Below are 21,042 nucleotides of genomic sequence, written 5' to 3'. Positions count from 1 at the left end.
CCTTTCACAGACAGAGAGGCTTTGGAGGTTAGACCACGGGCAGTAAAATCGACTTCCCCAGCGTCAGTAGGAGTCACACTTTTGATAAGGAGAGTCTCTTACCAACCCACGTTAAAAGCTTTAAATCGTCCACCACTTTCCACTCTGCTTCCATTCAGTGTCCACATGAACTCATCAATGCTTTCATGGGACAGAATGCATTCAAAAGTGCAATCTTCTCCCTCCGGGATTTCAGTGTTTTTCAGCCATTTGGTAATGCCAATATTCAGCTCTGGAAGATAAGAGATGGGTTAGTATGAGGTTTATATGGAGAAAAGGCATTTGTGATTGATGTGAGTAGCAGTACTGGTGTTTTAACTCAGGATTTGCAGATCATGGCTGCGTTCCTCACTGATGTATTCTCTAAGACATTCTCCACTCAGAATTACCAGAAAGCTATAAAAAAAAAGAGACGTGAATCTCTTGGCTTTGCTCTGGAAGAACTACAAGGCGAGCAGCTCAGTCCATGGAGCACAATGAAGATTCAATGAGCTACAGAGGGAAAAACCTAACAGAGAGGACAACTCTAGGATGCTGCGTGAGAAAAAGGGTTTTGCCTATGACAAGAAATTAAATGTTTCTATTAGCTCATTTGTTACCATCCTACCCCTACTGGTGTTCAAACCATTTCTCCATTTTAGGGATGTTTAGAAAGGAAACATTTCCAGGACATTCTTGATGTGTTTGGTGATTTTCATGGCAAAAGGAGATACATTTACATCAAAAGCAATGGGAATTCTGCAGACATCACTGTGCTAAATTGCAGAAATACAGTTCTATTGTAGAAACTATTAAAGCTCATCGGGGAATAGGTGTAAGACATAGTGACCACACTGAATGTGCTTTCAGCACTCCTTTACTTTCCACAGTACTTACCCTGAACGCCGACCTTTGACTTGGCAACATCTGTGCCAATATCACGGGTATAGAATCCTGCATCTGACTTCTCGAGGTCATGGATAAGGGGACATAGGGTCTTCCCAGACTGTACCAGCTCATACTTGTTGCCAGAAGTGAGCACAACACCGTCCTTTTTCCACATTGGTTTGACCTTCTCTTTAGAGACTTCGCATTCCAATTTAGTCGCACCCCGCTCCTCATAAAAAACATCATTCAAACACTTCATGAAGACAGCAGGCTTCTCTGCAATTAAACAGGCAAAACAGAACAACGTGATACAAAAGTTGAGACATTTCCAGTTGCTTTCAGATTTTTAAAGAGGGATCAATAAATCTTTACCAGTACTGACGACACCAATGTAGAACCTAAAGCGGTTTCATGTCTGTTGACTGAATATGCTTTATGGAATTCTGAACTAATCAGTAAGAGAATACAGGGAACAGGAGGGACAGCCTGCATTGCCATGGGTGGGACTGATAGCATATGAAGTAATTGGGATGCAGCTCTTCTAAAGCTGGAGAGCTGGCATCGCCCTCACATGGAGCAGAGCTCATACAGCAGAGCTCAGTATTAAGAGGATAAGCTGCTAAACACTTTTGATTTTCCTGTTTTATTGACTCCCTTTATCTATCTTCTATTTCACACATCAGGTGTTTATACTGGGAAAAAAAACATCCACCAAATGCAAAAGAAAGGAGAAAGAGGAAAAACTTCAAACTCTGAGTGCATAGAGTAAAAGAGCTTAATTGCTGGGGAGAGCAGATTAGAATCAAAGTATCCTTAGAATTGGAACAGACCCTTAAAGGCCATCTAGCCCAGCTCCCCTGCAATAAACAGGGACATTCACAGCTAGATTGGGTTGCTCACAGCCTGGTCATTAGTCATTCCAGAGGCAAAACACACACTCTGAATGATCTCTCCCTGCAGTCATAAATCCTTGGAGACAACAGAACTGACACTGCATGTTACTGAAGCAGTAAAAGAAATTGCTCTTGTAACTCTCCTTGTGTTAAGTAAAATGATGATAAAAAGCAATGGAATGCTTTGGCAGGACACCAAAACCATCCTCCTTCGTTGATATCTGCTGCAATGGAACCTTCCACTGGAAGAAAGCCCCTGATGATTTGTCACCCCAGAGAGGTGAGCTTTAGAAGCAGGATTGCTGCACAATAGAATGAACTGGAGCTCCTTAGCATCTCTTACATCCAGGAGGGCTGTGATCAGACCCACCTATCACCTTCAGGCACGCGCTTTCTGACACCTTGTCTGACTTCACTGTCACTGTGCCAGCATCCTCAGGCTTAACCTGCTTCATTGTCAGTGTGCAGCAATTGCCAACATTCTTGATGTCATTGTAATTGTTGGTGTAAAGGAGGTTGCCATTCAGGAACCATTCAGAAGAAAGGATGAGGACAATTGGAAGAAGAGGAAAGTGTCTTGCGTCTATTCCATTCCAATTAATGTCATGTTCACAATGGTTCTTTGAACCACTCTAAAGATAAAACAAATGATTGTCTATAGGGAATGCCATTGACTACATTTCTATAAAGTAATACTGTATATTATCTACCAAATGCAAGGTCCAGCTCTTGTTCTGTGCTTATTAAATTGCTCCCAGTTGAGGCTTTTATTCAAGTAAGAGTGAGTTGAAAATATAACAAGTACTTTAGGATGTGAATGGAGACTCTTACGCTGGGGACAACAGCAGATAAAAAGCCTGGAAGTTTCTTTCAGATGAAATCAATGACAATGACAAACTGCATCAAATTTAGGTGCTACCAAACTTCAACTTGTCTAGTTCAGAAATACAATTAATTTCACCTGATTTGACTTCTTTGCTATAGCTAAGGACAAAACCTCAGCTCTGTAGATCTGAATAGTAAGCACATTACAAATATACAAGCAGATCTTTTACTGAGATGCAGCTGTCTCATTTAGTGTCCAACGACTTTGAACTGGAAATGGAGCAGACCCTCCAGACACACACACAATATTTCAAAGACCCCAGTGAAGGAAGACTGGACATTAATTAATTCTCCATCTTCATGATGTAAACCAAGCCAGGATATGTTACCTCTGACGAGCAGATTGGCTGTGGATTTGGATTTGCCAATTGAGAACTGAATGGTGCCTGTCATATCAGTGGTGGTTTTCGGTATGGTCAGCCGGTGGATGGTGCCTTCTTGCTGCATAATCAAGTTTCTGCCAGCCTGTAAGACTTCCCCACGTAGACACCACTTGGGAGGTTTCACAGAAGGAATGGATATCTCGCATTCAAATTTGGCTTCTTCAAGCTCAGTCACATCTTCATCACACAGCTCCTTTACTAGACTAATGGATTGCTCTTTAAGAAGGATGGAACAAGAGAAAGCAGAGATTTAGAAGGAATGTAAAAAACCCTTACATTATCACCCTACTTACTCACGTCAGCATTACTGCACATGAACACTACACCTATCAGCTCAAAATGCCTTAAAACATCATTAAACAAAGAATAGAAAGGAATGTTGTTATGAAGTCAGACAGTAAGACTGACAACCTGAAGAGGGCCCAGATCTTCTGATTCCCAGTCCAACATCCAAATCAAACCATGACCTTCCCATCCCGATATCAAACTCCTCACATTACAAGATGGAATAGAGCATCAGTGAAACACGGACATTCATAATTACTTTGATTAAATACAGCAACTTAGCTCGTAAAAACAAGTTTTCACCTAGTAAAGGTCTCTGTAGCTCAAATGTAATGACTCAACTTAGTAGAAATTCATCTTCTAGGATGTTCTTGCCCTTATAATTATAACAGTGGCAAAGCTGGGGACTGAACTCTTGAGCACTGTGCTAACTCAAATGTCTCCCTTTTCTTTATCACACTTAACATCATATATATACCCTAACATTGTATTTTAAAAAAACAAACAAACAAAAAAAAAAAACTGTGCTCTTTTCGAACAGCAAGAGAAAGTGAAGAAGAAGTCAAGCTATATTTTTTATCCCTCAACGTTCAAACACAAATCTGAAGTCTAAAGGTAGAAAATCAACTTCCTAGGAAAATAATCTGTTTTACTTAGCAAAAGTAAATCCCAAAAGACAAGCTGGATATTTTGTGGGCAGAAAGGCAGGTAGGTAGGAGTTTTTATTTCTGTGAAAGGTCCTGGTGGTGTTTAACTTCCTTGACATTCGAGCAAAGGATGTTAGCTGGTTTATAACATAAGGTAATTTAAGCAAAATCGTCATCAGAAGCACAATTACCTTTAACTGTAAGATGGGCACGAGATTCTGCCTTTTCTGATACAGATTTTAATTCTGCTGCATCCTTGACTTGGACACGTGTGTAAGTCAGAGAGCAGGTCTTTCCTGAAGCAGAGAACCACAGAGTCACTAAGGCTGGAAAAGACCAATAAGGTCATCTAGTCCAACTGCCAACTCATTCCTACCAAACTGTGCTCTTGAGAGCAAACCCACACCTACACTTGGCTTCCTTGAGCAAAGAGCTCTGAGGCACATGGCCAGGCTGAGCATCATCCATCTGGTTTCACAGCATCAGTACCTGTTCTCTCATGTCAATTAAACCACCCATTCCCTTACATCCACATCCCCACCAAAGCGGAATCTAAACATGGCTTCTACAAGGACTAAACAAATGCGGCCACCGTCACCTTCAAAGTACCTGATACAGAAGGATCACACTCACTGTCAGACAAAACCTCTTTGGAGAGGTGAACTGACTGCCCTGTTCACCCCCACTTTGGAAAGAACTGCATTCATTTCCTACCTGCTCCTGGCAGTGTGGGATGGTGGGATAGCATCACACTTCCCACACTAAGCTTCCTACCTGTCACTTGTTCCACCCTAACCTCAGTCCCAAAACAAAAGGGGAACTCCCTTCTGAACCCTCTTCACTTCATTTCAGATGTCCTTTCTGCTTGATCTCCAACCCACCACCCACTCAGGAGAAAGATCCCCCTCTTACACCCTACCATCTTGTTGCATTCTGATGTTGTCATCAGCCTTCAGCTTGTTGTCATCTTTGTACCACTGGCTCTGAACCTCATCGTGTGAAATCTCACAGACAAAAGATGCACTCCCATATTCATTCACTTCCACATCTTCCAGTGGTTTAACAATCTTGATATCTCCAGCTGTGAAACAGTAGAGATATATTTGTCAGGGTATTTCCAGAAATGAGTCAAGCATCTTTTCCTTACTCATATTTGCATAGAAAATAAGTAGGATTTTGTTTTATTCTAAACCATCATCCATTCCTGCGTCATTTCTGTCTTCAACACAGTAAATGCATTATTGCCCTTGAACTTAAACATAGACTTACTAGCTACAATGGAGCTCCCTGCAAACAGTTTTCATGGAAACCAGAATCTCATTTATTCTAAAACCTTTCAAGCAAAATTAAGGGTAGAAAAACAATAGAATTGAATGAATCTTTAAGGTCATTTAGTTCCAATCCCACTGCTATAGGCAGGGACACCTCCCTCCAGACCAACTCTTCTCCTCAGGGTCAAGGCTTCTCTCAAATCATTCTCCTCTAAGCCTGTACCTGTGCTTGGCATTGCCCTGACCCAGGTGCAGGGCCTTGTACTTGGCCACACTCAAGTTCATGAGGCTGCCAAGGGCCCACCTCTCCAGCCTGTCCAGGTCCCTCTGGGTAGCATCCCTTCCCTCTAGCACATCAACAGCACCGCTCAGCTTGGCGTCATCTGCAAACTTGCTGAGGCTGCATTTGATTCCACTGGCCATGTTGCCTACAAAAATGTTAAAGAACACTGGTAACAACACCACCCTCCACCTGGACACTCAGCTATTGACTGCAACTCTCTGAGTGTGACCATCCAGACAGTTCCCTATCCTGCAACTGGTCCATCCATCAAAACCATTTTTCTCCACTTTGGTGACCAGGATGTCATGCAGGACGGGATCAAATGCTCTGCACAAGTCCAAGTAGATGATGTCAGTTGCTCTCCCATTATCCACTGATGCTGTTACTCCATCATGAAAGGCCACCAAGTTTGTCAGGCATGGCTTGACCTTGATGAAGCCATATTGGTTACCACCAATCACCTCATCTTTATTTTCCAAACTATGCCAAGGAGAACTAGACAGAACTCTACAATGTCGTGTCACTACAAACCTGTCTGAACCATTGGCTTCTCTGCATGCTCATCACTAGTCTCTCCTTAGCTTGTGTGCCCACAATGTATGGGGAATGTCAGCAACAAATCTTACTTAGGGGACATCTTTTCTTCAAAATCCCTTGAACATCACACAATCCCTTTTAACTCTCCAGGTCTGCACTTACTTATGTCAGAATCAGACCATATTTCTGTGCTACTGTTTCCCTTTCCTTCTGAAGGGCTTGGATACAACTTGGATTAACCTCAGGAGCAGAGTTCCTGCATAAAACAGCCAGTACTGAAACAGCAACCCAACCTGGCTGCAGTCTGAGAGAGAAAATGAGAGTTCACCAAACTCATGGGACAGGACAGATGTTCATGTTCATGCTAACACTGAACCCAAGTGGCCACATGAGGACAGCATCTAGTAGGAAATCAGATAAAAGCATCCTTTCAGACGTCCCTTTGGAAGGTGGCATCTACCAGGGCACAGCAGACCCGTGTGTTCAGTAACCAGTCTGATACATCAGAGCCCCGTGATGAGCTACAAACTGGGGTTTAACTAGTGCAACACACGGAGGGAAAATCTGTCATAAGCATAAAGAAAAAAGAGAAAGGTATCCAAAATGACTAACCAAGAAATGCCCAAACTGCCCATGAAGCATTTCTTCCTGTGGTACAAAACACCACAAGAGGATTTATTTGCTCTTTCAGTTAAATATACCATGAATCTTTAGGGTAACTGACGTCTTGTCTTCGTCTGCTTTGCACGAGTATGTTCCCTGATCTTCATATTCACACTTGTGAAAAATGAGGCTTCTCTTATTTCCCTGGGAAGAAATGCCCACTTTTTTACTTTGACGCAGCGCCTTCCATTCCTAGAAGGGAAAATACCAAGTCAGATCTCCATTAGTCCTTCCATCTCTGCACTGAGCATAGGCAGCCTTCAGATCTATGCTTAATTCACCCGCTTCCCTAGAATTAATGGAACTGTGCTTACTGGAACATATGCTGAAGCTTAAGCACAGTGCAGTGTTTTCAACATGTAGGAATGGCTATAGAACATGCATAAATTCTGGCTGACCTATGACAGCTTAAAGCACTGTGGAAAACTGTCAACAAGCCCGTTTGGACATCACCTTGAATAAATGACGTTATCCCCAAGTAAGGGAAGGAACAGCTGAGCACCGCGGAGGTACACAAAGTGCCAGAGCAAATTCTCACACTGTCAGGTGCAAAGAAAACTCAGATTTCACCCTAAAACCCAGTTCACAACAAGGCTACAAAATCCTGGCTGAGAATTTCTGTGTTAGAGTTGAAGCTCAAGACTGTACTCCAACCGACAATATTTTGTGCAGCAAGACCTCAGGAGTTCACAAGAAACACAAAACAAACTTTCATTTCAACTTGATAAATGAACTCAGGACATAATAACAAAGAGTGCTGATCTGGGCAAGCAAAAGAGCATAAAGAAAAGGGAGCAGTGCAAAAGCTATCAAGCAAAAGCTCAGACTCGCATCCCTTGGAAGTGAAATTAAAGGCTCTCATTCATTTCCAGAGAAGTCAGAAAGGAAAATACCATTACATGCCATACCTTGAACCACTTGATGTCCACGTTGGGCCTGGACAGCTCACACTCAAATGTGACCTTGTCCTTCCGAGTGACGCTAATGTCTGCCAATGGTTTGCTGATTTTCACAGGCAGTTCTGAGAAGGAGAAAGAAGGATGTGGATTTAGTTGGGAATGAGGTCTCTAGGGGCATCTGGCATAAGGAATAATGAAAGGCAGTGCCTACTCTCCATGCTTACTAGAACTTGTCATTAACAACAAAAAAACCTATTGTTTTGAGCACATTATCATTACTTGTGCTAGGGACAACAATGTTACAACAATCCTCTTGATATTTCAGGGATACTCTGGTGGCAATGGCCCAGTGCAAAACATTCTTTGCAGCTGGAAGGAAAGCTGGTTCTGCTGTTCAAGTAATCTGGGACAGGAGCAGATAAGCACACCTTGCACCAACCAATACCTGTCACAGTGAGCCTCCCCGATGAATTCATGCCTTCTGCTTTAAAGGAAATGAGTCCTGCATCTTCAAGGCTCAGAGAAGAAAGTGTCAAGGAATGTTTCTTCCCCTGGACACCCATCGTGATATTTGGTGCAGGCTTCAGCCGCACGCCGTCCTTCTGCCAAGTCCCTTCCACATCCTCATGGGACACCTCCACCGAAAAGGTGACAGTTCCCTTCTCAGGGAATTCCAGGGGCTGCAGACCTTTCACCAGCTTCATCTGCCGCACTGAAAGACAACGGGGACAGGTTGGAGATCTCACACAAGCAGCTGAGAAATAGAATCATCAAAGGAATCAGACAAAGGTTTAGGTTGGAAGGGACGTTTGAGAAAAAAAAAGCCACCCAACCAACCTAGTCTTCACTCATCTCACCCTTCCCATCCAGCTGCTGCCTCACAGAAGGGGTAAAATAAAAACTCTCTTGGACTAGCAGAGAGATTTGCAATGAAGTAACTTAAGTAAGGATGGGAGACTGAAGGTGTTGGGGAAGACATCCAGGCTTTAGCTACAGGGCATGCACGCTGAATCACAAAACAAAGGCCAGTCAGAGAAATCAGAGCTTTGTCAGAATTAATGGGGTTGTTTCTACATGCCCACCCTATCTGCCAGTGTAAACCCTTCCAGTGAAAAAAAAGAAAGCTACATATAGGTGGGGAGAAATGTTGGTGAAATTATTTGTGATATTTTTGCTAATAATATGCTCAAAATCCTGGAGCAAGACTTCAAGTTAAGCAACTCAGTCTGTGTAAGTAGACTTACAGAAGGGAACCATAAAGCTTATGGAAGGGAACTGTCAAGCTAATCCACAGCTAAAACAGAGTAGAGACGAATTGCAGGAGCTTGTTTACTTTGCAGAAGTGTGAGCTTTAACCACTGCTGAGCTCCTAGTACAAAAGTCTGAACCAATGCAACAAACCAACCCGTCCATGTTGCACGAAAGAATGTACTGACACCACCAGAACACAAAATTCTATGGCTGAAAATACCCGCAAAAATCATCCAGCCCTTCTCCATTGCTCCAGGACATGCTCAGCTCTTTGTGCCCCAGATATTTCACTAACCTTTCCTGAAACCCACAGTGAAGGCTTCAAAGCCCCTCCAAATGACTTATCCAGTCATCCAACCATTAAAAAGCTTTTTTGTTGTATAACTTGCATCTTTATCATTGCAATTTAGGTCTATTATTTCTGCACAGAGAACAGATTGTTTGCTTCCACTTTCTAAGAGCCTTTTATGTACTCAAAGCCTGCTATCAAGCCTTTCAGTACCTGTTGATGACCTACACAGCAGCAATTGGTGGCAGGGGCTTTGTAGACAAAAATCAGATAGACCTTTAATTCTGTCCTTGTCCATTCCGTAGCAAACATGACAAAAGGATGCAGGAAATAGGACAGAAGTACAGGGCTACAGCTGAGACACCGTTAGCTTACTTGAAAGGAAAGCATCCATAGATAGATGCACTCTTGTGTTTTTATTTTTATTTTTTCTTTTAGCTCTGACTGCTTATAAAGATTATAAAGAGGGTTAGTGGTAAGACTGCCCTCTCTTTCACCTTCTTTCAAGCATTACAATGGTGTCCAAGCCCAGGGCTGTGTCTCCCTGCCCCCATGGCAAGTAGGGCTGGCAGTAGCCACTGTGATCATAGAGAAGACCTGAAACCAAGTTCAAATCACATCCAGTGTCTTTACAGACCTTGCAATCATTCCACTTGCTTTCCATATTGATCTTGGCTTGGCTCTTGTCGTCAGGACTCTCGCAGCAGTAAAAGTCCCTGTCTGCAAAGGAGATGTCCTTAACTATCAAGATATACTTTGTTCCCTCAGCTTTGATCTCTGTTTTTTCACTGGCCTTCAATACAATGCTGTTCCTCATCCACTTGACTTCTGCAGGCTTGGTCAGCTCTACCTCCAGGGTCACTGTGTCTCTCTCTCTTCAACAGTTTTAGGCTCCAGTTTCTTCTTGAATGAGACTGAGGCCTCTGATCAGTGAGAAAAAATAACAGTAAGAACACAGTGAATCCACCAAACAGTTTTTTTAGAAAGAATATAAACAGTGGTTCCAGTCCCAGTGCATTCAGGGGAACCCTATTTAAGGAAGCAAAATTCCATATCGTCACCATAATCAGAGGAAAGGCAACATGTGAAACCCACAAACCACAGCACCAGTGACAGCCTATCAATGGGGCATTACAGCCCCTTACCTCGGACTCTGAGATTGGCTGTGCTTTCTACGCCCTCAGCACTGGCAGAGATTTCAGCTGCATCTTCCAGTGTCAGATCGGTGATGGTGAGGCTGTGGTTGGTGTCCTACTGTGAGATCACGAGTTTCTTACTGGCTTCAATCTTGACGCCATTCCTGAACCAGGGGACCACAGCATCACTAGGAGAAACAGTGCACTTGAACACAGCCTCTTTGCCTTCTTCAGAAGCCACGTGGTTGAGACGCGTAACAAATTTCACCACCCTGTGAGATGATGGAGAAGAAGAAACCACTTAGCAGCACATAAAAGATGTGTCCCTAAGTGTATGAGCTCCTTTAAGTTTGAGCACCTTCAAAGAGCCAACAGAGTCCATGATTTTATTGGAAGCATCAGATTTTATGACTCGCAGTAAGTGATCACCATAACTCACACTCACATCTCCTGCCTGTAGAGGAGATCCTCCTTGCATCTACAAAGATGCAAAGAAGGAATAAAAAAATTCCCATCTCACCAGTTGTTTCCAACTTGAAGGTCATCTTCTGGCCAGCAGCCTCGCAGATGTATTCTCCAGCATCATTCTTCTCCAGCTGCTCCACAACCAGACGCCGTGTTTTGCCCACAGATTCCATTCTGAACTTTCTGGAGGAGGCAAGAAGTCTTCCATCCTTGTACCATTTTACTTCGCTTGGATCCTGTGCTACTTCACAGCTGAGGCAGGCACTTGCTGTCAGGGCAGCACTCACCTCTTTCTGCACCTGCTCCTGGTTTATAAACACAGGTTTTGGCTCTGAAGGAAGAAAAGAAAAAGTATTGACTGAGGGACTGACATGTGAGCATCTTGCAGGTCTTTATATACAGGTTGGAACAGGTTTAGGTTACCACTTGTGCCCAAACTAATAGCCTTCACCAGAGAATATCAGCTCTTCTGTTGAAACTAAGTGTCAAATCTAGGCAAGAAAGAACCTAGGAACTGAAGGAACCAAGAGGGTCCTTGAACACCAGTCCCATGGTTGCAAGTCACTATGCAAACATATTGAACCCAAAAGAACATCTGTCCTGCAGGCAACCAAAACCTGAGTTCCTTTTACTTAAGACCCACTGTGAAACATCAAAACACATAAACATGTGATAGTCAAACCACTGGCTGCCTTTTCATGACCCAGAACAGTACTCCTGGCTTCCTGAACAGACTCCTCATGGCCTCTACCATTGCCACAACTGTGACTGTCAAAGGCACAAAGGAAATATGCTCACCAAAGCAGTCCTTTCTTCTTTGTGTGTGATTTGCAGATATCTATTTTACTTTGAGCTCTGGGAATAGTCAGCTCTACCAAGTCTCTTACTGTGAGTAGCAGACTCACCTATCCAGATGCAGCCTCCAACATAAAGGCATAGTAAAAAGGCAGTGTACTACTAGGAGAAGTTCCTGCTTCTCCTGCCATGAAAGGCTGCACGTACAACATGCACTCCAGCCTCACTGCACATACTTATCTTAGTCAAATGTTTCCGTGAACAAGAATTACAGTTTGGGATCTCAGGCACAGGAGAGATTTGAATAATATCTTGAATATTGCTTCCATTGTACATATATCAGTAATTATTATTCTACAGACAGACTGAAACAGGTCTTTGTGCCATACTAAAACCAAATACTTTCTACAAACCCAGGCAATCAAGTATACGGAAAAATCCTCAGCACAGACTACTGCAACTGGATCACTGTATAATAGAAACTAGATTTTACTTTACTGTTCTCTGCTGTATTTCAGACAACACCTGTCTTACCTGTGACATGAATCTTGAAGGTGAGTTTCTGGCCAGCAGCCTCGCAGCTGTACTCCCCTGCATCTTTCTTCTCCACCTGGCTCACCACCAGCCGACGCTGTTTGCCCTCTGACTCCACCTTGAACTTCTTGCTCCAGGTGATCAGTTTCCCCTCCTTGTACCACTTCACCTCCGTCTTCTTCTGGGCCACCTCGCAGCTCAGCGTGGCATTTTCTGTTGGTGCAGCCTTCACCTCCTTGTCTACCTTGTCCTTGTTTGTAAACACGTCTTCTTTCTCTGCAGGGACATCACAACAGTCACACCGTTTTGCTGTAGTCTGTGGCAGAGCTTACTCCAGTTCCCTGTTTTCACTATACTTGCCCTTCACAGGGAGCATCGTGATGCCTCATTAAGAAAGGAAAATACCTTCCCTTCTATTTTGCCTTGGGAAATGATAGGCATATCATATCATATCATATCATATCATATCATTTCATATCATATTACATCATATCACAAAGCTAAACATTTCGCAGTCTGATAGCAGATTTGGACATGAGATTTAGAACACCTGCATGCACTGCTGAACCTCCTCCCTTCTCTTTTTTTCTTCTCATATCTCTCTACATTTCCAGTAAATCAGAAGGGAACGGCCCTCTAGAACAGGTTGCCCAAGGAGACTGTGGATGCTCCATCCCTGCAGGCATTCAAGGCCAGGCTGGATGTGGTTCTGGGCAGCCTGGGCTGCTGCTTGGCAACCCTGCACATGGGAAGAAGGGGGTTGGAACTGGATGAGCACTGTGGGCCTTTGCAACCCAGGCCATTTATCAGTCTGATTATTGGCATTTTCCACCTCATTGTGTCCTTCAAATTTTGTAACCAGATCTCTTCAAACACCTCCCCTTTTCTCACTCCTTGCATGCCCGGTGTGCGCTTGCACTGTAACCCTGCAGACACCAGCTGACTACAAGAGCTGCACAAGTTACCCTCCTTGCCTATGGTTTGTTGCAGTAATTCATTCCTGGATGGAAAAGCACATGTAGAAAAGTGTTGCTATGACACTAGATGACAAAGAAAGTCCTATAGCCAAAATGTTTTGCACCAGAGAGGCTGTCAGTTGATCCTCCAAATGCAAGACATACCAAATGAATCGTTCCTTTATCTCTGGGATTCCAAGCATTTTCTCACCTCTGACTTTCACTTGGAATGTTGCTTTGTCATCTTTTGTTTCACAGCTGTAGCTCCCTTGGTCTTTCAGGGTCACATTTTTGACCATGAGCTTGCGCTGCGTCCCCTGGGAGATGATGGTTGTCCTCTGGTCCTGCTTCACCTCTGTTTGATCTTTCTTCCATACGACAGCTTCACTTGCAGCTGACACCTCACACACCAGCTCCAGGTCTTCAGAAGGACTGATGGATATTTCTGGAGTCGTTTTGGGCTTGTTGACAAAATTAATGGATTCATCTGAAGAGAAAAAGAGAAAGTGGTTTACATCCTGACTCAGGCTTATTCAGCACAGCATGAAGATACAGTTAGAACTGATTGTAATGTCTCTGCTCATTACATCTGGGGGATCGAGTTTCACCTCTGGAGGTACTCACATACAAACATCTGCTTGATTCTCCTGTGTAAGGAAAGAGTAAGTTCTATGCAGACAGTTCTTATTTCTTCTAATCAATTCAGTATTCTGCACATGTTCTTCTGAAGCTAAAATGAAGGCAGCTAAGTAACGTGTTTGCAATGCATGAACAAACCTATTCAACACCTTGTCTCTAAGCTAACAAGCAGCGTTTGATGAGCACATCAGTATTTCATGCCCTTCATTCCATCCAGACACAACCTGCCTGAGGAGCAAGCTGATGGCTGTCAGCTACAGGCAGACCTAGCTTAGTATTGCATTTCTTAGAGCAACAACTGTTGCTTTCAGTCACTGAATATACCAAGGCCAATTGCTATGCCAGGCACATTTATGGCAGCAGTGAACAAATAATGCATTAAAAATTGTAATAGACAGGAGCCATCTATTCTTTTAAAACTAGGTGACCAAAGAAGAACAGTCCCTCTAGAGTCAAGCTGTTAAGAACTAATAGCATCAATCAATAACACATAGATAGATAACTTCCCTGCCCTAAGACAGGTGCTGCCTGTGACCATTAGGTGCTCCTAATTAAGCCCTCTTGATGGCTTTTTTGTCTGAGCCATGTGACATTTTGTGATAGGAGTTACTGCTAGTGTTCCCTTCACCCTACACCAAAGTAGGAGGTATCCATTCTCAGGGAATCATGCAGGCTTCCTCTGGATTTGATGCTCAGAGACAGCCCCAGAACTTTTAAAATCTTAGCTTAGCTCTCATGCAATAATGTTCATCAAACAGTGCAACATGCCCCCTGGTAAAATCCATCAGGGCCACATCTCCACAGTTCCTGAACATCTTCAGGGATCCCACCACCTCCCTGGGCAGCCTGTGCCAGTTAATTCTGTGGGCAGACCTGCCAGTATGAAATATTATGCTAACATGACAAACAGAGAGAAGAAAAGCAAAATTCAGACTAGCTGACAAGCCTTGGCAGGAAGTTCTGCTCTCCATCAATTTAGTCCCATTATTCAGTTCTCTTTGGAGCTGTCTCCATGCCTCTCTGGAGTTTGTTCTTTGAGAAGAAGCAATTAAGTAAGCTCTCCAATGCCAAAGTGCATACACTACTCTAGGGCTTTGTTGTTTCTCCATGGATCAACAAGGGAGACAAGCCAGCAGAATATGATGAAGAGCCTCATGCATACTCAGTGTAAAAGAAAAAAAGGCAACTGTTGCTGGGAAGAAGGTGCATTTGCATTTGTGTCATCTGCAGAGGGTACTGCAGAAATGGAAAGTCTTCCACTGGAGCAAACAAAGGGCTCTCATTTATTGCAATCAAGGCCCAGCGTGTGGATCTCAGAGATCAGACCTACACCCTGCAGCAAAACAGAGACCTGCGTGGGAAAGTTCAGTTTCTCTCTACATCTGTGTCAGAAAAAGCCCACCATGGAATGACAGCTAAGTGAACATCCCTGTGACTCTTCACAGGTCTCTTCTACATTTGGGATCACTGCTACAAAAGAGCTGTTTACATCATGTCTCGTGGCCACCCTGAGAGAAGAGCAGGAAGGCTGGGATGCTCTTTTTCCTATCTTTCCCTTGATTTCCTCTATATCTTATGGACGAATCACAGGACAGAACACAGAAATCAAATGGCTCTACAAAGCAGATTGGCCAGTTCAAGTCAAAACAGCCACTGAAAACACCCCAGATGCTGTCTGACAACAGCTGGACTGTCGGGGAGTCAGGTGAATGCAGTCTGCTGGCCCTGGGCAGGAAGAGGACAGCCCAGACTGTCACATACCTTTCACTGAAAGCTGATAGAGCATTTTATCCCCCTCACAGATGCACTGACAACTTCCAGCATCATCCATTGAGACGCTGTGAATTTTCAGGGTGTGCTTCTTCCCCACATTTTGCAATTCATATTTTTCACTGGCCTTGAGCTCCTTCCCATCCTTCATCCACTCCACAGTAGCGCCTGTGTCTGAAAGCTCAGCCTGCAGTTTGGCTTCCTCACGCAGCCGAGCGGAGATCTTTTCTACATCTTTGCTCTTATTGGTAAATCTCACTGCAGCACCTGTCAGGAGCAAAGGCCTCGTTATTTCAATTGATATCAGGCTAACGTGGTCAATGTTTGCTGCAACATCTCTGAAAAAGTATCACCTTCTGTTCCTGCACTCATCATTGTGTCAGTGCTGAGCAATTCAAGATATTTCATTTGGTCTTCTTGCCGGATTTACTAAGTAAAATTCAACCAAACATCTCCTTCTACTGATTAAGAATGCTCTAAACATGCTTCTGCAGAGGTTTCCACCCAATGACAAACAGCTCCTCCCATACTGAATGTTTATTTGTTCTATTTTGTCATGCAAAGCTGATTGATAGAGATATTATTGGCATGATTGCTCACCTACTTCTAAACTATTCCAGTGCAATCAGAAAGGCTGTCTGAACCTGGAGCTGAAAGTACTGCTCTATGGTGATGCAGTGGTAAACCTGGTGACTGAATGCACTGGCCAATAGCTGTGAACTGCAGACATTCATCAGCTGGCATGAAGCAATCTGGTTCAGATACCAAGCAGCTGGGTAGATTGGCTTACCCTACACTCAGTGCTATCATGTTTAGGTCATTACCAGGACTCACGTCAGTCCATGGGATGCAATTTCAGGTATTTGGTACAGTCAGTGAATGCCTGCAGCCCCAGTTCTAATCATCAGATCACAGCAACTATGCCTTGACTGTAAGAGGAAAGGAGAAGGATCAAAGCAAATACCTCTCACTCTCATCTTGCTGCTGACATCAACATTTTTGGCAACAAATTTCACTTCTGCTCCACCATCATTCTTGGTGATGTTCTTTATGATTAGGCTGTGAGTAGTTTGGGTTCTCTTGATGATGCAGGTCTCGCTTTCCTGTAAGACTTTACCACTGAGGTACCAAGTGCCGCAACACATTGTTGTAAGGTCAATAGTAAACATGGCATCCCCTCCAGGAACAGCTTCACCAGTTGTTAGGGGGGATTTCACAGCCAGGACTGGTTCTGAGGAAGAACAACATGTATGTCTTAATGCTCTTGAGATGCAAGTCTGGTATCTCATTTAGAGATGGAAGATTAAATCATAGGGACATTTTTACTTCTCCCTTTGCATGAGTGCTGGAAGAAGCACTTCTATGCTTCAAATCTGTTACAGAAACTTCTGCCTCTGGTACACGTGAGATATCAAAAGATAATAATATTCATGTCTCTGTCACAGAAACAGAACTTGTATCACATTCGTGGTAGCTGGAGGCTGATAGGAGATAGGAGAACTAGGAATAAAGGAAAGCCTTTGGTGTGTTAATGCACTACTATCCTTAAAGTCAAAGGAAACATCTTTAGGGAACCAACACAGCTGCTCAGCACTCACTGACCCATTTCCATTGGGGTTTTTGTGCTTACCAAGGTGCACGCTCCCTGGGAATTCCAGAGACGGGCTCTGTCCATGCGCATTGACTGCAGACACTCGGAACTGATCATCAGCCTCTTCAGACAGATTGCTCACCGTGAACTCTGGGACGGGGACATGAGACTCGTGGCACCTCACCCAGGTGAAGCCAGTTAGTTTCTTGCATTCCACAATGTAGCCATCGATTGGAATGGGGCGGTGCATCTTCGGAGGGGACCATGCCAGCGTCACTGAGGTTTCTGTTTTATTTTTCACCACGGGGTCAGCTGGGGGCTGGGTGGGAGGTTTTCTGGCAGCTGAACAGAAAGAAATACAGAAATATTAGCATAAGGTCATTTGGACTGGAAAAGACCTTCACGATCAGCAGACTCAACTTTCAGCATGACCTACTGAGTCCCACCATTAACTACTGTGGTACCTGAGGACATACATGACAAGCTTATTCCTGCAGGTATTTGCATAGTGAATATATTCACCCTCTGGTTGCTTTGGAACATTTTAGAGGTTAAAATCCCATCAGACCTTTTCACTGTGTGCAGCCACTGATACAGGCAGGAGGCTGGGAATTACCTGATGGGCTCTAGTTACAGACTACTGACACAGTAAAGGATTGAGTTCATTTCATTTTGGCCATCAGAAAGATTGATGTCTGGTTTAAGTCACCCAATTATAATTTAAGACTCCAATTACAATCATATTGAGAACAGCACATTCAGGAGAACTCATCTCATCTTAATAAACCTGAATGAAATCACAGAATCATAGGATCACAGGAGGGCTTGGGTTGGAAGAAACCTTCAAGATCATCCAGTTCTAAACACCCTGCCATGGGCTGGCTGCCCACTAACCAGCTCAGGCTGCCCATCACCCATCCAACCTTGCCTTCAACACCAAGGACAGGCATCCACAGCTTCTCTGGGCAGCCTGGAATGGAAGCAATGAGCCACATGTTGAAGATACTCAAATATTCATGACTGTAAAGAGAGCCAAATACTCCATACATATTGCCTGCCATATCACCTCCTGGTCTGGACAAATCACACAGGTTTGACTCCATGTTTTACATAGTTAGCATTTTATATTTGTTCCAGTATGGAACTGTACAGCCATAGAATGGCCTGGGTTGAAAAGGATCTCAAAGATCATCCAGTTCCAACCCCCTGCTATGTGCAGGGTCGCCAGCCACCAGACCAGGCTGCCCAGAGCCACATCCAGCCTGGCCTTGAATGCCTGCAGGGATGGGGCATCCACAGCCTCCTTGGGCAACCTGTTCCAGTGCGTCACCACCCTCTGAGCGAAAAACATCTTCCTAAGATCCAACCTAAACCTCCCCTGTCTCAGTTTAAAACCATTCCCCCTTGTCCTATCACTATCCACCCTCATACACAGTCATTCCCCCTCCTGTTTATACGCTCTCTTTCATACTGTTTCATATGTTTCATACTGTTATCATTTTCATGACATTTTATTGTGCAGCACCTTGCACAATGTGGTCTTAATTATATGTGTCCATACAGATAATGTTACTAGTGCTGATAATCAGTGTTTATGTTTGTTGTTTCCTACCCTAGAGCAGGATCACATAGCACACTGCACTGTTCAGCTAGATCTTGTGTTTGGCTATTTTCAACTCTGTTTACCTATTTTTAGATTCTCATGGTGTGCTTCTACCTACACCAGTTTCTTTCTTTCTAAAGCCGATAGGCTTGCTTTTCTCAATAAATAAATAAATAAATAAATAAATAAATAAATAAAAAAAAATAAAAAATTCTTGAAGTCAGCTCAGCCTCAAAAACAAGCATTAACAGGTGTTACAGATGGTAGGAAAGTAAACATTTTTCCAAGGCTGTACAGGAGGACTTCTGAGGCAAAATTCAGCTCATATGTGTATTATCAAACCTGTGTTCTAGTTTTAAAAGGGCATTTTTAGAAGCCTGGTGAGTTATTATACATTTTATCCTTTGTACCATATTCCTTCTCCCCAGAGCAAAATATTACCTGAACATATAAAAGATCTGTTATTTTTTAAAAACAAAAGCATTTTGTTCTTCTGGATTACTAGTTAATCTGTTTACTTGTTTCTCTACTGAAAGAATCTGGATGTTGCTCGCCTTCATTCTTTGTGACAGCATCGATAACGGCAGGATGGTTGGACTTAGAAGATCTTGTAGGTCCTTTCCAACATAGTGATTCTATGATTCATGACTGGCATTGGCAAGACTATCTGCATGGAGCAAAAAAGAATAATCAGTTGTGTCATTGACAAAGCATAAAAAGGTGTAGGAGGCATCTCTTGTAATGCACAGAGTGATGACATGTACCAAAACTGAATTTTGATGTTCTTCTGGACCTTACACAAAGTACAGAACAAAATTGGTCTTATCTATTTTGAAAAATTACAAAACAGCAAGGTTCATGACAGAAGTTGACTGCATTGGTATTAAAATAAACATGAAGTCATTATAACTCAGTCTTAAAGTATTACTCTTTCTCCCCCCGTAATTATTTATCAAATTAAGTAGGTGCAAATATTCTTTCCTCATTCCACAATTTCTTATTAAACACACTCTCAAATTGTCTTCTGCCAGAGACATACAAACAGAACTAAGAGAGAATGGCATGTACTCTACAGAATTTGGGGGGCAAAGGAAGGAAAGATCTTTCAGCTGAGACCATATCCATCTTGTAAGGAAGTCCCTTGAATGGAAGAGTTCCATTTAAAAAAGTCCCTTCCCATCTTTCCTTTAGATCCCCATCAGGTGCTGGAAGATTCCCCCTGAGATATCTCTTCCCCAGGCTCAAGATCCCCAACTATCTAAGCCTATCCTCTTAGGGATGGTGTTCCAGCCCTCTTACCCTCTCTGCAGCCCTCCTCAGCACCTGCTCCAACACCTTAGTGTCCTTTTGTTGAGAACCCGCAAGTATCCCAGGTGGTGTCTCACAAGAGCAGAGCAGAGGGGCAGAATCACCTCCCTTGACCTGCTGGCCACACTTCTTTGATGCAAGCCAGGTATGGCATATCATTGATCTTCTGGGCTGCAAGTACACACTGATGGTCGTGTTGAGTCTTTTATCCACCAGCATTCCTAAATCCTCCTTCTCAGGGCTGATTTCAAGCCATTCACCATCCAACCTACATCTTTGGGATTGCCCCCAGCTCATGTGCAGGACTTCCTAATTGGTCTTGTTGAATCACAGAATCACAGAATCACAGAATTATCCAGGTTGGAAGGGACCTCAAGGATCATGTAGTTCCAACCCCCCTGCCTAGCAGGGCCACCAAACATACACATTTACTAGATCAGATTGCCCAGGGCCCTGTCCAACCTGGTCTTTAACACCTCCAAGGACGGGGCATCCACAACCTCACTGGGCAGCCTGTTCCAGGACCTAACCACTCTTCTAGTAAAGAACTTTCCCCTAACATCCAACCTAAATCTTCCCTCCTTCAACTTAAAACCATTTCCCCTAGTCCTGCTATTGTCAGCCCTTTCGAAGAGTTTACTCCCCTCCTGGGAGTAAGTTCCCTTCAGGTACTGAAAGGCTGCAATGAGGTCACCCCGCAACCTTCTCTTCTCCAGGCTGAGCAAACCCAACTCCCTCAGCCTGTCCTCATAGGGGAGGTGCTCCAGCCCCCTGATCATCTTCGTGGCCCTCCTCTGGACCCTTTCCAAAATCTCCATATCTTTTTTGTACTGAGGGCTCCACACCTGAATCTCACGAGGTTGGCATGGCTCACCTTTTAAGCCTGCCTGTGTCCTACTGGATGGGATCCCTTTGCTCTTGTAAGTCAACCACACCACTCAGTTTTCCCTTCAGGGTGCTGACTAGTGTTGAACTGTTGAACATGGCTCTGTAGGCATAGGCATGTTGCAATGATTCGTGTCTCTCTAGAAATGCCAGAGTGGCAGCATACAT

General features: G+C 43.7%; 3 protein-coding genes across 3 annotated transcripts in view; all 3 read right to left on the bottom strand.

The window, feature by feature from the left end:
- LOC146753372 (uncharacterized) overlaps positions 1 to 65 on the bottom strand; it is a 13,320-nt gene extending 13,255 nt beyond the window's left edge. The window contains exon 1 of the mRNA XM_085530448.1: positions 2 to 65. The gene's annotated coding sequence lies outside the window, so the exon portion shown is untranslated. The remainder of the gene's footprint in view (position 1) is intronic.
- LOC146753371 (obscurin-like) lies at positions 2 to 11,134 on the bottom strand. Its single transcript, XM_085530465.1, has 11 exons — positions 10,849 to 11,134; positions 10,338 to 10,600; positions 9,830 to 10,115; positions 8,098 to 8,364; positions 7,662 to 7,774; positions 6,792 to 6,945; positions 4,919 to 5,080; positions 4,191 to 4,295; positions 3,014 to 3,283; positions 916 to 1,182; positions 2 to 271 (listed from the first exon to the last, which is right to left on the bottom strand). Exons 4-11 carry the CDS (start codon positions 8,354 to 8,356, stop codon positions 99 to 101), a joined length of 1,503 nt encoding a protein of 500 aa, XP_085386591.1. The 5' UTR covers positions 8,357 to 8,364; positions 9,830 to 10,115; positions 10,338 to 10,600; positions 10,849 to 11,134; the 3' UTR covers positions 2 to 98.
- LOC146753370 (obscurin-like protein 1) lies at positions 9,399 to 21,042 on the bottom strand. The gene is made up of 8 exons (XM_085529347.1): positions 20,925 to 21,042; positions 15,479 to 15,754; positions 13,290 to 13,565; positions 12,123 to 12,398; positions 11,165 to 11,183; positions 10,448 to 10,600; positions 9,830 to 10,067; positions 9,399 to 9,416 (listed from the first exon to the last, which is right to left on the bottom strand). Exons 1-8 carry the CDS (start codon positions 21,040 to 21,042, stop codon positions 9,399 to 9,401), a joined length of 1,374 nt encoding a protein of 457 aa, XP_085385473.1.

Source organism: Coturnix japonica, chromosome Z (assembly GCF_054131305.1).
Source record: "Coturnix japonica strain WE chromosome Z, WE-NBRP24, whole genome shotgun sequence".
Taxonomy (NCBI): domain Eukaryota; kingdom Metazoa; phylum Chordata; class Aves; order Galliformes; family Phasianidae; genus Coturnix; species Coturnix japonica.
This window is presented reverse-complemented; position numbering and strand designations above follow the sequence as displayed.